Source organism: Pipistrellus hanaki (genome assembly GCF_964339955.1).
Source record: "Pipistrellus hanaki genome assembly, chromosome: 1".
Classification (NCBI taxonomy): Eukaryota; Metazoa; Chordata; class Mammalia; order Chiroptera; family Vespertilionidae; genus Pipistrellus; species Pipistrellus hanaki.
The window spans coordinates 158,907,546-158,922,514 of NC_140503.1; the positions used below are offsets into that span (position 1 = coordinate 158,907,546).

General features: G+C 40.5%; 1 protein-coding gene across 7 annotated transcripts in view; it reads left to right on the plus strand.

Annotated features, from left to right (window-relative positions):
* The window catches only part of MAPK10 (mitogen-activated protein kinase 10), a 261,568-nt gene extending 256,924 nt beyond the window's left edge, over positions 1-4,644 (plus strand). For 4 of the 7 annotated variants that reach the window (XM_084882127.1, XM_084882128.1, XM_084882125.1 and 1 more), the window contains one exon: positions 2,110-4,644. In XM_084882127.1, the coding sequence (XP_084738253.1) occupies positions 2,110-2,252 (143 nt within the window). In that variant the 3' untranslated portion in view covers positions 2,253-4,644. Of the gene's footprint in view, positions 1-2,104 lie in introns of all 7 variants that reach the window. The other 3 variants (XM_084882130.1, XM_084882129.1, XM_084882126.1) reach the window with 1 other exon arrangement.
* The last annotated feature ends 10,325 nt before the right edge of the window (positions 4,645-14,969 follow it).

A 14,969-nucleotide genomic window follows, 5' to 3' on the forward strand; every position in this document is an offset into this window, starting at 1 on the left:
AGACAGATTCAGCATTAGGAATTACTGATACTTCTAAGAGTTTAAAACATGAAAAATATATTGTATAAATATATACATTTTGTATATGAAAACATGTTTCAAAAGAATATATATTAAATAATTGCAATTAGAGAAACGCCCTAGCAAAAAAGACAAGAAAGAAATATACCAACTTGAGTAGCTCCTGTTGTTAGCATGCTGATCAGTGCACTTTATCTTTTTTTCTGTAGTTTTTCCACATTTCCCATAATTTAATGTATATATTTAATCAACAAAGAAAAATTTAAAATACATAGTAATATCTGTCTTGGTTTAGATGTATGGTCCTCTCCAGATACTTTCACTTTTTCAAAAAATATATATTTTATTGATTTTTTTACAGAGAGGAAGGGAGAGGGATAGAAACATCGATGAGAGAGAAACATCGACCAGCTGCCTCCTGCACAACCCCCATCAGGGATGTGCCTGAAACCAAGGTACATGCCCTTGATCGGAATCGAACCCGGGACCTTTCAGTCCACAGGCTGACGCTCTATCCACTGAGCAAAACCGGTTTCAGCTACTTTCACATTTTAATCATATTTTTCCGCAGGCAGGAAATGTCTACCTCAGAAGCAATCACATGGTGTTGACGTCTCTACTTCATTCAACTATGTTTTTATCTGGTTTACTAGATTTAAGTAATAATACTACTATAACTTGCTTTGGATTTATTACTTTTTATCAAATATATCTAGCACACTGTATTTGCTCAAATGAGGTACGATTTTGAAGACAGTTCTTCACCTCTTATTTTATTAGATGGTTATACTGCAGGTATTTTAAATAGCAAACTTTCATAAAGTATACCTTAGGCCACTCATATTACTTTGGTATAAAGATGATAAGGCCTGAGGAGGGGTTTGAGTGGGGTGGAGGGATTCAATGGGGGCAGGGAAGAAGACATCTGTAATACTTTCAAAAATAAAGAGAAATTTTAAAAATTAAAGAATAATAAAATGAAAAAAAAAAGAATACATAAAGAGAAAGAGTGAACTGACTCTCTCCAGGATGCTGTGGTTTAATTATACCTTATAACGCCTCTGGTTCATCTTTCCTTATAGTTCTCAATTTTAAATCGTATGTATTTACTGAGCCATTACTATGAACAGTTTTCTCCTTGGAACTGCAAAATTATTATATTCCCACATAGCTGATGAAGTAGAGAATTATTGCAGATTATTCTAAGTTAACAATTCAGAGTTCTTATCTGTAGATTCCCAGGCAAGCAAGCTTGCTGGGAAGTAAATACACAAGTAGAAGGTGTGCTCTGTATTAGGGCCTGCTAACCCCCTTCATTTTAAAAATAATAACAAAAAGGAAGAGACATACAAACTAAAAAAATAGAAGTGGGCTCTGGCTTCTCCAATTTTTCCCCTTTGTTCTATGGCAACTTTCATCAAAAGTCTTACTTGGTTTTTCTATATGGATTTTAAATTTGATGTCAAATTAATGACTAGGTAATAATATTTACATAATATGCCTTTCTTTCTCTAAAGCTGTGGTCTCTAAGAAACTCAGATATCTGGGCTTCACCTCAGCCCATATTTCTGAGATAGGACTCTTACATGTGTTTGTTTTTAAAAGCTTCCTGCAATAAAAGCATCCAGGTTCAGATGATCACATTAAAGGGTTCGCTTGAGTGCCTTCTCCATAGACAGCTGTCTTCACTCCTTGATGACACGGTTTCTGGGAAGCTTTTAAAAAGTGCAAAGGCCTTGGCTCCATTCAAGGCCACTTATATTACTAGATTGGAGGTGCAGGGAGTGACTGGGGTTTTTAGTGTTTGTGGTTTTCCTCTTCCCAGTGCATTACAGGTGATTTCTAAGGTAAAGTGAGATTTGCCAACTACTGCACTCGTCTACGAGTGACGTGTGACGGGGGACTTTGTGCTTTTATGTCTTCATTTTCACTCTCCACGTGGTGCTCTGGATCAGTTTTGCAATGAAGGCTTGTCAAAATGAATGATGGACTAACTGTTCCCCTATTGCATTTGCCCGGGCTGCATCCTGAGAGACACCGAGTCTGGTTCCAGATTTAGTCATGTGGGTCTTCATTTTCTTAGCACAGGTGCAGCAGTGAACAGCAGTGAGAGTCTCCCTCCGTCCTCGTCCGTCAACGACATCTCCTCCATGTCCACCGACCAGACCCTGGCGTCCGACACTGACAGCAGCCTGGAAGCCTCGGCGGGACCCCTGGGTTGTTGCAGGTGACTAGCCGCCTGCCTGCGAAACCCAGCGTTCTTCAGCAGATGACGGGATGGAACACACACACCCGCACACACAGACCCGCACACACACAAACGCAGACACGCAATGGCGAGAACACAGCAAGGGAGGGAACCCAAGCCCAAATTGAAACAAACCTTTCAGCCTGCTTCTTCTCCAGAGCGCTCTATTGCAGCTAAGCCAGATGCCTATTTAACTCCTAGTTGCTCTTGCTTCGATCTTCTTCCAATGATGCTTACTACCGAAAGCAAATCAAACACAATTAGGGAAGCCTTTATTTCCATAAAGTGTAATTTCAATGGCTGCGAAACCAGCAACCTGTAACTGCCCTCTCAAATGGCATGACAAGGTGTGCAGTGGCCCCATCCAGCATGTGTGTGTCTCTATCTTGCATCTACCTGCTCCTTTCGGCCTAGTCAGATGGATGTAGATACAGATCCGCATGTGTCTGTATTCAGACAGCACTGCTTACTTAGAGATGCTACTGTCAGTGTCCTCAGGGCTCTACCGAGACATCATGCACTGGGGTACCACATGGTCCATTTCATGTGATCTATTACTCTGACATAAAACCCATCTGTAATATATTGCCAGTATATAAGCTGTTTAGTTTGTTAATTGATTAAGCTGTATGTCTTATAAGAAAACATGTAAAGGGGGGAGACATGGGGGTGGGGGAGGAGCGAGCTCTCTTGAACCCTTGAAGATGTAGCTTCCAAATTTGAACTGATTAAATGGCACCTGTATACCAATTTGTAGAAAGAACATATGTGATGCGTATGTACATTGTGGGGGTGGAAGGGGGGTGGTAACAGGCACTGAATAGTTTGGCTTTTAAAGGAAGGTGGGAATGCAAGCCGAGAGTCTTTTCTCTGACAATGTGTGGGTAGATTGGCTGACTAGAGTTGTGTTGAGTATGGAGGAAGACCTACAGGGGATTGTTGCTCCGTGACTAGGAGACACTGACATCCATGTTCCTAGAGCAATGTTTTCCAAGCTTTTGACATATGTGTACCCTTTATATAATTTTCGTAACGCTGAGTACCCCTCATACTCATGAGAACGTAGAATTAGGCGCAGCTAAGCACGGTGCAGTGCATATCCCCACCAAACTCCGGTGCAATGCGCACCCCCACCAAACTCTTCCCATACCCCTGGGGGTACGCGTACCACACTTTGGGAAACACTGTTCTAGAGAGAAGACCCCATCTGTCATTTACAAGTTATGTGTCACAACTGGACAGCGAGTGGCAGGTGGGGAGGCAGGGGTATTGTGCACGTGTCTAATCCTAAGAATTGCTCTCCGGGAGATGTCTTTCAGAACGGGAGCCTACTTAGACCATCCTCACACTGTGGGTTGTGTTTTCCATGGGTGTGCTACTTCCCAGGCTTATCCTCTGCCAAGGTTTTCCTTTGAGAAGAAATATTACTTTCCCCTCCTGGAATAAAAAAAAAAAATTAAAAAAAGAATTACTTTAAAAACACACAACAGCACAGGGCGATCTTCAGGTTAGCATTTGAAAACATTTCCACTGACATTGTTTCTCACTTCTTAATATGGCTGATGTTTCCTATTTGTTTATTTTCATCCATTTGAGCCATCCGAGAAGGGTTAATGATTTGAGTGTAGTACTGCAGTTGATGCCACAGCAATAACTCCGCCCATACGTTCCTGCTGCTAAACAGCTTTGGCAAAAGGAGTTTGTCCTAAGAGCCATGAAGCATTGTCGTCCGTGGTTAGCAAAATCACGAGTTGCACATTCGTTTGGTGAAAGTGCTTCCTGAGCTCCTGAGGAGGCAGCACCTGGGTTAGGCACAAGGCAGTGCCAGGGTCACTGCTCAGCAATACTAGGGGCCAGTCTAGACTTCCCTTCTTACTCTGCTGAGCTCACCGTCACAGCTCTGTGCACTCTGACCATTTTGGTGCTGACCCATGTGGTGACATTTCACCTGAAGAAGTGAAAATGCATGAAACAGATGGGTGATGAGTATGATATGGCTGGCGAGTGGAATCTCTTCCAAATGAGAGCAAACAAGAACGCCAGTGCTCTGAGCACCGCCTTAAACACACTAGGGGAGCTTTGTCTCTCTTCCAGCAATAGAATCACCCCCCTCCACACTGTGCAGCGGCGGGGCCGTTTATGGGATTGCTGCACACAGGAGGATTCATGACAAGAGGTCATTTGTTTAAAATGGGGAGAAAAAACGTTAGACCATGCAGCTTGTCCCCTAGAATAAAAGCACCTCGTTTCTCTGTCTTGCTACCATTGTTTTTGGTTAATATTGCAGACAACCTGGTTTTCAAAACGTCTCTCATTTTTCCTTCTGTTACACTCTCCCATCCCCAACCCCTTAAAAAAAAAGTTTCTTCTTTGTATCCATAAGTCTTTAAAAAAAATTATATATATATGTGTGTATATATATATATATATATATATATATATATATATATTATTGATTTTTTACAGAGAGGAAGGGAGAGAGATAGCTAGAAACATCGATGAGAGAGATACATCAATCAGCTGTCTCCTGCACACCCCCTACCAGAGATATGCCCGCAACCAATGTACATGCCCTTGACAGGAATCAAACCTGGGACCTTTCAGTCTGCAGACCGACGCTCCACCCACTGAGCCAAACCGGTTTCAGCTGTATCCATAAGTTTTTACTTGTCTTCCGGTTTCAGCTGTATCCGTAAGTCTTTACTTCTCTTCTCTTGCTTCACTTGTGGCCTCTCTCCTCCTGGCTTTCTAGCACTTGCGATTAAGTGCATAGAGTAAGCAACTCTTTAAAAGAAAGTCACAAGGAGAATTTATTCAGCCACAAAATTACATCAAAAGATAAAAAGAGGTCTCCAGCCAGCATCTTAGCAGTGCATGGCAGGTAGACTGTTTCTGATAGGCACAGAAGTGATTATTACTATTATTTTTTATTTTTTTACTTAGATTAAGCCAGGCAAGAACTAGGTAATGCCCCTCCCCTGCTATTATTACCTTTCCTAAACTCAACTAGTCTGATCTCCCTGTTGTCTGGCTCTTAGGAGCTGATTGCCTTTAGCCAGATCTCCCTTACAGACAAGCTCAGATAGAACAAATCCCCCAGTTGAAGTTTCATGTGCAAATAAAACTAAGAGTTTGGCTTTTTCACTGCTTATAGGATTAATTTCACTAGGTTATCAAAGTAAGATAGGTGATGTGACAACAAAGAATTATTCCAAAAGCCCACCAGCCCTTCACAATGTTGGGTCTACTTTATTATAATATTACTAGAGGCCCGTGCACAAAGTTCATGCACTCGTGGGGGTCCCTCAGCTTGGCTGTGCCCTTTTACAGTCTGGGAATCCTAGGGAGCGGGCCTAAGCCAGCAGTCGGACATCCTTAGTGCTGTCACGAAGGTGAGAGAGGCTCCCACGATCACTGCTGCACTTGCCAGCCACAGGCCTGGCTTCTGGCTAAGCAGTGCTCCCCCTGTGGGAGTGCACTGACCAACAGGGGGCAGCTTCTGCATTAAGTGTCTGCCCCCAGGTGGTCAGTTCGTGTCATAGTGACTGGTCATTTTGCCATTTGGTCTATTTGCTTATTAGCCTTTTATCTTTTATTAGGTAGGATGTTTGGCACTGAGCCTTTTTTCCCCTAAAAAAAAAAATTCCTATATAATCACATGTAACTTCCAAAGCACTCTTGCTTTTCAGTCAGGAAAGTGTCAATTCACCTGCACTATGTTCCTGAAAGAAGGGCAGGTCCTACCTAAGATGGGGGTTCATTTAAGAGTGCGTGGCTGGCACTCGGAGACTTAACCTGTCACTTCCCATAGGAACTGGTTTTGCAGCACACACACATTCATACACACACCACCCTCCAGTTCTAGGTCAAACCTGGAAGGCAAAACCATGCCGGTTTCTTTGCAGGGCCTTAGTGAAATGCTTTGTTGTATTTTGTAGGAAGCATGGCTGTGGGCCCACAGGCAGGAGGAGTTAAATTGTTGAGGAGAATTTGGCAAAATCCACCACCATGTTGATATGATTATATACATTTTGTGAGTCAGCCTGTTCATTTTTTTTTTTTTTTTTTAACAAGATACATTGGCCTTACAACCAAATCTCTTCTTGTAGACTAACAACTGATGGTGACCTTGCATCTTCAAGAATCTGATGACTGAGCTTTGTGAGAATGTACACCCCAGGTGGACCAGGGCCTGGCCAAGTCCTTCTACCTGGAGAACTATTTAATTGATGGCCAAGGGACAGGTTTTTTTTGTTTTGTTTTGTTTTGTTTTTCTTCTCAATTTGTTATCATTATCAGAAAAACATTACCTAAGGATACTGGTAACAGAAGGTAGACCTTGACAAATGGAATACATGGAATAGATAAAAATACATAAATCTTTCTATGACCTGGTTGAGGGGAGTGGGTGGGAGGAAGCAAAACTCACTTTTAAATTTTAATTATTCATTGCAAAATCTAAACTATACAAAAACCTATTTCTTTTTAATTCTTTCTTTTTTTTAAAAAAAAAAATTCTCACCCGAGAATATTTTTCCATTGATTTTAGAGAGAGGGAAAGAGAGAGAAATATCAATGTGAGAGAAACGTAACGATTATTTGCCTCCTGTACTGACCAGCGCCCGGGCCAGGGAGGACCCTGCAACCAAGGTATATGTCCTTGACCAGAATCAAACGTGGGACCCTTCAGTCCACAAAATGATTCTCTATCCATTGAGGCAAACTGGATTTTAGGACTCTTTTTAATTCTTTTAACATATGACAATTTAAATCTTAAAAGCAATGCAGTTTGCTAAGAATGTTGTCTGCCAGCTTTGCTGAACAATGTATCTTTTACAGCTCAGAGAAGTAAATAAAATTGCTCCAAGAATCTCTGGTCCCAACCACTTGGGGTCTAAAGATAAATTTCATCCCTTTCTTACCATCTTCCCCCGCTCTTACCCCCACACACATTTTAATTGTGAGAATCCAACATTTAATACAGATATCATTAAACCATCAGGAAAACTCCTTACTGTAAAAACAACAAACAAGTTACAATGTAAATAGTTATATTAGTTATTTTTCATGTGATTAAAATATAAGATTTTGTTATGGGGGGAGGGCACTTAGATAGTCTGCTTACTGTCTGAAATGATTTACTTTGATCCATTTCCTTGGTCAGTCAAGCTGAAATGGACTTCTGTATATCTAACCGTTGATTCCGTGGGACCAATGGCCAGTATATCCTAAGGAAACAAATCTCCCAACCCTTATCTAGCATTAAACTGTTCACATTGCCATGTCTGTCTTGCAACAAGACCTAACTTGCACCTGCCTGTTATTCTGCATGATTGAACTCCCAAGACTATTACCAATGATGAGAATTGTCCTGTGTCAGTGTTTATAAATGGACTTACAGCATGCGCACATTCACACACACCTCACCCTTCCATTCTAGATCAACCCTGGAAGGCAAAACCATGCCAGTTTCTTGACAAGGTCTTAGTGGTGAGAACTGAAAGTCGGCCTAATGAATCAAATGCAGTCTTCGTGATGTTTAATAAGTATTTGAAATTATTTAATTCATTTCTGTGTTCTTTCTCACTCTCTTCTTCTTCTTCTTTTTTTTTTTTTTTTACTTCTACTTTTTTTCTTTATTTTTAAATTGTCGGTGGAACAAGAGCAATAATAAAGGAGAACTTTGGCTTTTTTGAACTCTTTGTAGGTGGATACTGAGTTAATACATTGTGATTTCTGTTTCTTATGATTATTAAAAACCAGAGTAAATCTGCTTCCCTTAACATAAAATCAAATCTAAACTAGACTTTGTTGGAGTTTGCTGTTGACAATGAGGGTTGTTCTGCTCATTGTCTTGGTTTTCCTGTCTTGCCAGTAGTTCTGAAGCATCTCACATGGTTTCCTAGTGTGGTCTGATTGTGCTCGGGAATAAATAAGAAGTGAGGAATGACCCACTTTCTCCCTATGGGTCCACTGTGTGTTACATGTATGTGGCCATGTAGAAGGCTGTGCTTTCATGTGAGATGGGTTTCTTCTAAAAATGACCTTCATTTCTGCTTGGGGACACTAGTTGCATGTCTGCAATTCAGTAACTTTTCTTATGTTTATAAAATCAGCGAAGGGGGAAAAATCGTTTTCTGGAAGCATTCTAGGTGAGTAGAACAGGGTTAAATATTCTTGGTTACTTTATCAGAATTACTAATCAGTTTAATTATTACCCAAGAGAGAAGGTAAAAAGTTTTCCTATCTACATGGTAGCTAACTTAATACCTCAAACTGCTTGGTGAATAAAAATATATATAATTTTGTGGTTTGATAAGGAAATCACCAAACCTATGTTAATTTAGCTGGAAATATCTGAACAATGTCAAGGATTGGCCCTTCTATTTCTGTAAATAAAACATTTCATTTAACCAATTAATTATTAGAAAATCTGGAAGATAAAAATACCTGTTCTTTTAAGTTAATACAATTTACACCAATGCCTTTTGTTATTTCTGGCATAGCTTCTATTCTAATTTAAACCTCAGATTTTTAGTCTCTTAATAAAATAAGTTGAACAATGGTCAAGTAAACGTACCAGAAGAGACCCACAATATTAAGGGACATTGCATTCCACAATATTACTCATGGAGAGAAAGGAGTTATTGGTGCATATCAGGTACCATAAAAGTGACTAAATGTTTGGGGAATTTTAACTCATTTTGCAGTGAGGAGAAGAAAGGAGTCTTGAAAACTACCTTCCTCATAGCTACTACTTAGGCAACAACCAGCCCCGAAGAACGATTCCCTTTGCTCAGTGACATCACTGGGTTGAACACAGGATGGCAGATTTTGACATTGCCAATTCTTCACAACGGTGTTTTGTACTTGTAACGTGCCTTTCCTCCAAGGGTTTTGAAAGCCATGCCTGGAGGACCTTTGCAAAGTAGTGAACCACACTGAAAGTCTCACCGCGTCAGATCACTTCATGCAGGGGATCACTGTATGTGGCAAATCTCCTCTCTGTCTAAGCTGCAGACTGAATCCCATCTGCTCCGCCTTTTAGATCAGCATGTTCTGATTTAGTTACAGAAAACCAGCCAAGCTGTAGAGTGTACATTTCTCAAACGCAAACTTTGGTGACAACTACAAATGAGAGTCAAACTCATTTGGAATTCCCCACCCTCTCTGTATCCCATATTTCTTGCTTAAATAAACACTTCTGTTGGTATGAAACATAATATAAGTCTGAATTGCAATTTAGAACATTCAAGTTTCACTCCGTGGCGAGGGTGGCTTCACCCCCTTGACACCGAACTTTGGGTGCTGCTGTTTCCTGGGCCTTGCCTGGAATCTTTTTGTTTACTCAATAGTTCAGATTATTTGTAATTTAGGAAGCAACTTCAAGATAGTATTCACTGAAAGAACTCTCCACACTATTCCTGGAAGAGGGTTTCACACATAATTTGCCTTTCATCAGCACTTCTACATTCACATTTTTGAAAATATTATCTGAACAATTATTATGTACAAAATCAATTTTTATAATTCAAGTATATTTTACATGGACAGAGGAAACTAGTAATATTAAAGTATTTCTTTTATATTGTAAAAGGACGATCTCTGAAAAGCAATTGCTCTTTTCTTAATGTTAATATATTGCAGATTTGGATTTGGTGCAAAGCAAGCTCCAAGAAGATTGCTCTGAATTTCTAGTTTAATTTCTGATCTACATTTAAAAAAATTTTTTTTAATTTATTTAGATTAATAAAATAATTTCAGGTATACAATTCTACAATACATCATCTGAATATGGTTTTGTGTGTTCAGCACCTCTTCCATCAGCATTTATCTTCCCTTTACCCTTATGGACACAGAAAACAGTATGGCGTTTGCCAGAGGGAAGAGGGCTGGGAGGAGACAAAAGAGGGTAAAGGGAGAATAAATGGTTATGGATCTATATTTTTAAATAGTACACTCATTCACTTTAAAACATTTATTGAACATCTATCTAAGTGGGTTAGGTAGGGGATAAATACAGCATAATCTTCATCCTTAAAATATTAGAGTAAATAAATCATTCCATTTAAAAATAAGTGGTTAAATCAAAATATCTATATTTCACTTGTTTTCTTTCTTTTAAAATAATAATGTATTCAAAGTAGTGGTGTGACTTAAATGAGTCCATTTTTATTATTCCCTTAAATCAATGAAACAAGAAATCTGCTCCTTTCAATGTTATCATTTTGCCTAATTATATATAATGAATTAGTATAAGATAATTTCTGATATTTTCCATGACATTATAGTAGATGAAACCATTTTTTACATTTTTTTTTATAACATTGCGGTGAAAAATACAAGTAGGCCTGCATTAACTCAATGAGAAAGTGTATGTATCTTCACTATTGTCCTTTTAATTAAAAGCGAGAGTGCTATATTTTTGTCTGTTTTAAACTGACGTCATTACACAGATAAAGGGAGAAATGTGTTGACATATCGAGACCTTAATAATAACCTGCAATATTTGTATCCTAGAAAAAATAGGTAAAAAGTTTAGAGGCAAAAAAAAAAAAATATTGACAACAACAGAATAGCATGATGTTTCTTTTCTGTATTACATAAAGTGGATTGTTGATCTATGTTTTCTCTGAGAGCTACTGAGCCTGGATATTGAGTTCAAGGCTCATAATTCTAGCATCACAATCACCAAATCAGCAAATGACATCAAATATATAAATGGATATTGGAGTCACTCTGCAGTGACACTGTCATATTACACACAATTTCTGAAATTTATGCAGTCTTTTATGATGGGTAAAGCCCTAAAGTAAGATAAGGTAAAATGTAGTCATTTATTATTTTCTGTTAAAAGATCCAACTCAGAACATCCCTGAATATCTGAACCAGAAATCTGACATTGCGCTGTGAACATTCACTCAGACCACAAATTGATTCATGCCACAGGTATTGATGATTGACTGCTTCTGTCTTCTGAGAACTGTTCATTGTGATGAATTCAGGCACCCTTCCTGCCTTGGTGTATTCCACATCCCAATGGAGGAGTAAGCTAATGGGAAGAACCAAGAAGACAAAGCTGGTTAAGAGGATAAGGTGTCATAAGGGCTGCTATTTAGACAAGGTAGATTGGGCAGGTGTCTCAGAAGGGGTGATATTTGGGAAGAGACACAAAGTAAGGGAGGGAGCCATGTCAGTGTCTGAGGAAAAGCATTTTAGACTGAGGGGAAAGTACTAGTAATACGAGGGCCCTAGAGCAAGAGCTAGCTTGTATATAGGAATGGCAGAGAGCCTTGTGGATGACGCAGAAAGGACAAGAAAGAGAAAGTGTGGTAGTAAATAAAATTGGAGAGATAAGCAGGGGTCAGAACATGTCAAGATCTTGGAATTTTATTCTAAACCAGAGGCCTGATGCACGAAGATTTATGCAAGAATGGGCCTTCCTTACCCTGGCTGCCAGCACTGCCAGAGCCACCTTTTCGCATTCCCATGCTGTCCAGAGGCCTTCCTGGCATCTGCATATACAAATTAACCTGCCATCTTTGTTGGGTTAATTTGCATGCTAACTCCTGATTGGCTGGTGGGTGTCACAAAGGTTTGGTCAATTTGCATCTTATTCTTTTATTAGTGTAAATAACAAAAGATGCTGAATAGATATGAGCTGGAAAATATAATCTAAATTTTCCTTTAGATAGATCCCTCTGGCTGCTCAGTGAACAGAGGATATTAAGAAGAAAGATAAGAATGGAAATGAGTTCAGTGTAGGGATGACAGTCTAGAAAGATGTGAAGGGCTTGAGTAAGGAAGTGGAGATGCTGAGCAGGTCAAAAAGCTGAGTAGCCAAGTTGGGGATGGGGCGCGGGGGGCGGGGGGGGGCATAGTTGATTAGGTGTTAAAATATTGTCATGAGGCCTGTGCTTCCAAAGAGGTTATTAGGGAGGAGGGAAGAGCAAAGGTGTGGAAGCTGAAGCAAAAAGCAAAGCAAGACCTACCTCTCCTTCAGGCTGGTGACATGCAGGCTGTGGGAAGACAAATTAGTCATCCATGAGTGAGCTGCAAGGTGAGTGATGCCATCAGGAGGTAACTGCATCACTGAGACTTAGGTGATGGTGAAGCCAGCTATAAGGTCTAGAAGGTGTAATGGAAAGGTATAAAGTGGTGAGGGGATTCGTATTTAAAGCAAATGAGGGAATATGCTGAGGATAAGCATATAGGGATAAGCATATAGGTAAAAGTAAACGACATGGGAGTTTGGACTATTTTGGCAATAGGTACTAAAGGATGAGGTCATGGTGGTGTGGTACATAATCAGTGCTAGTGAAGGAGGGGGCAAGGCATGTGTGTGTTGAGAAGAAAGGGCCAAGATAAACATGATGTTTTCACAAGAATAGGTAGTTCATCAAGAGCCTCCCTCAGAGCTAAGAGACAACTTTGCTCAAAGCAAACAGTCTCAGTTTGACTGCTTAATCAGGCAATTCAGTATTCTCTGTTACTGACACTCTTTACTTAGGAAAGGTAACCCTTTCTATAATGAGCTGAAGGAGCTAAATACACAGTACATAGTGTCATTTAGCCCTGGACCTGAGCCACATAAATGATGCATTAAAAAAACACAGTTTTCATGAGTTAAACTTGCTACTTCAAGATTTACAGTAGGTTCAGGTTTTGGCTTCCTGGGGAATTACTAGTTTTCTAAGTTACTTTGTAGCAGGAGGCCCTTAAACTAGGAAGTTCTAATTTTCAACTCATCCTCCCCACCCCACCCCTTACCCCTTGCCCACTTGTAAAATTAAGAAGATCACAGAGAGAATCATAGGACTTTTGGGAGCACAGTTCCAACACTCTTTTCCTGTATTTGTGAGTTCAAAAAAGGCAAAATGTGTCCAATTTTTGCTATTTTCTTCGAATAAAGCAGTACAGTGCCTGGGTCTTAAGTGTTTTCAGGTCTCATCATGTAAGGATAAATTGTTTGGTATAATGACACTTCAATGATTATATATATATATATATATATATATATATATATATATATATATATATATATATATTCATTCTAATAAAAGAGTAATATGCAAATTAACCATCACTCCACGACAAAATGGCAGCACCCATAGCCACAAGATGGTGGCACCTGGTCCTCTTAGCCCTGCCAGAGTCCCCAAGTTCACCCAGCAGTGGCAGTCCAGGGTGTCTGCTGGGAGGCACCTGACCCCCATGCAGCGATCCCTGTCCAGTGACTGCAGCCTGGGGTGTCCGGCTGGGAGGCACCAGTGCCCAGCTTGATCCTGGCCAGAGGCAGCAGCCTGTGCTGGGGTCTCAGGCTGGCAGGGCCATGCACAAAAGCTGCAGTGGCAGCATGGGCTGGGATCTCAGGCTGGCAGGGCCATGCACCCCAACCACTTGATCTTCAGGCCAGTGGTGGCAGCCTGGGCTGGGGTCTCAGGCCAGGAGGGCCAGGCACTCCCTCTGCATGATTACCTGGCCAGCAGCAGCAGCCTGGGCTAGGTTCTCAGCCTGTCCAGGATGGCAGCCTGGGGTTTCAACCATTGAGTCACAGCAGCCAGGCAGATATGGAGGAATTTTAAATGTTTCTTTTTTAAAATACATATTTTATTGATTTTTTACAGAGAGGAAGGGAAAAGAATAGAGAGCTAGAAACATCTATGAGAGAGAAACATTGATCAGTTACCTCCTGAACACTCTCCATTGGCCTTGTGCCATCAAACCGAGGTACATGCCCTTGAGTGGAATCGAACCTGGGACCCTTGAGTCTGCAGGCCAATGTTCCATCCATTGAGCCAAACCAGTTATTACTGTCCAATATGCTAAAGAAAAAACCCTATCTAATAAAGAGGAAATATGCAAGGGAGGCATTGGGGGTAACCAGGGTGTCAGGGGAGACAGTTGCGGATGAATAGGCTGGCAGGGGAGCAGTTAGGCATTGATCAGGTTGGCAGGGGCGTGGTTAGGGGGTGATCAGGCTGGCAGGCCGAAGCAGTTAGGGGCAATCAGGAAGGCACGCAGGCGAGTAATTAGGAGCCAGCAGTGCTAGATTGTGAAAGGGATGTCCGACTGCCTATTTAGGCCTGATCCCATGTATAGGGCCTAAACAGGCACAAATTGGAGAGGATACAGGTTGCTGAGGGACACTCCCTCCCATCCACAAATTTCATGCACCAGGTCTCTAGTGCATATATGTGTATATGTGTGTATATATGTGTGTGCATATATATATATTATATATATATATATATATATATATATATATATATATATATATATATATGTGTGTGTGTGTGTGTGTGTGTGTGTGTGTGTGTGTGTGTGTGTGTGTGTGTTCAGAGATCATAATAATCTGGCCACTCAGTATAATTCTGGTATCTATTTTTTTAATCTTTATCCGAGGATATTTTTTCTATTGATTTTTTTTTTTTAAGAGAGAGAGTGGAGGAGAGGGTGGGGAAGAGAAAAACATCAATGGGTTTCTCATATCGATTGGTTGCCTCCTGTACACACTCTTCTCCTGACTGGGCATTTGTATGTACACAGTGGTTGATACTAAAGGACCACGTAAGCTTGATCCTTGAAGGGCTGTAAACCAAAGCAGCACAGTGACAAGCACGAATGCTATCAAGGTTCCTCTCCCCATTGATAAAAAGAAACACACACAAACACAGAACCTTCAAACACACCAATCCCA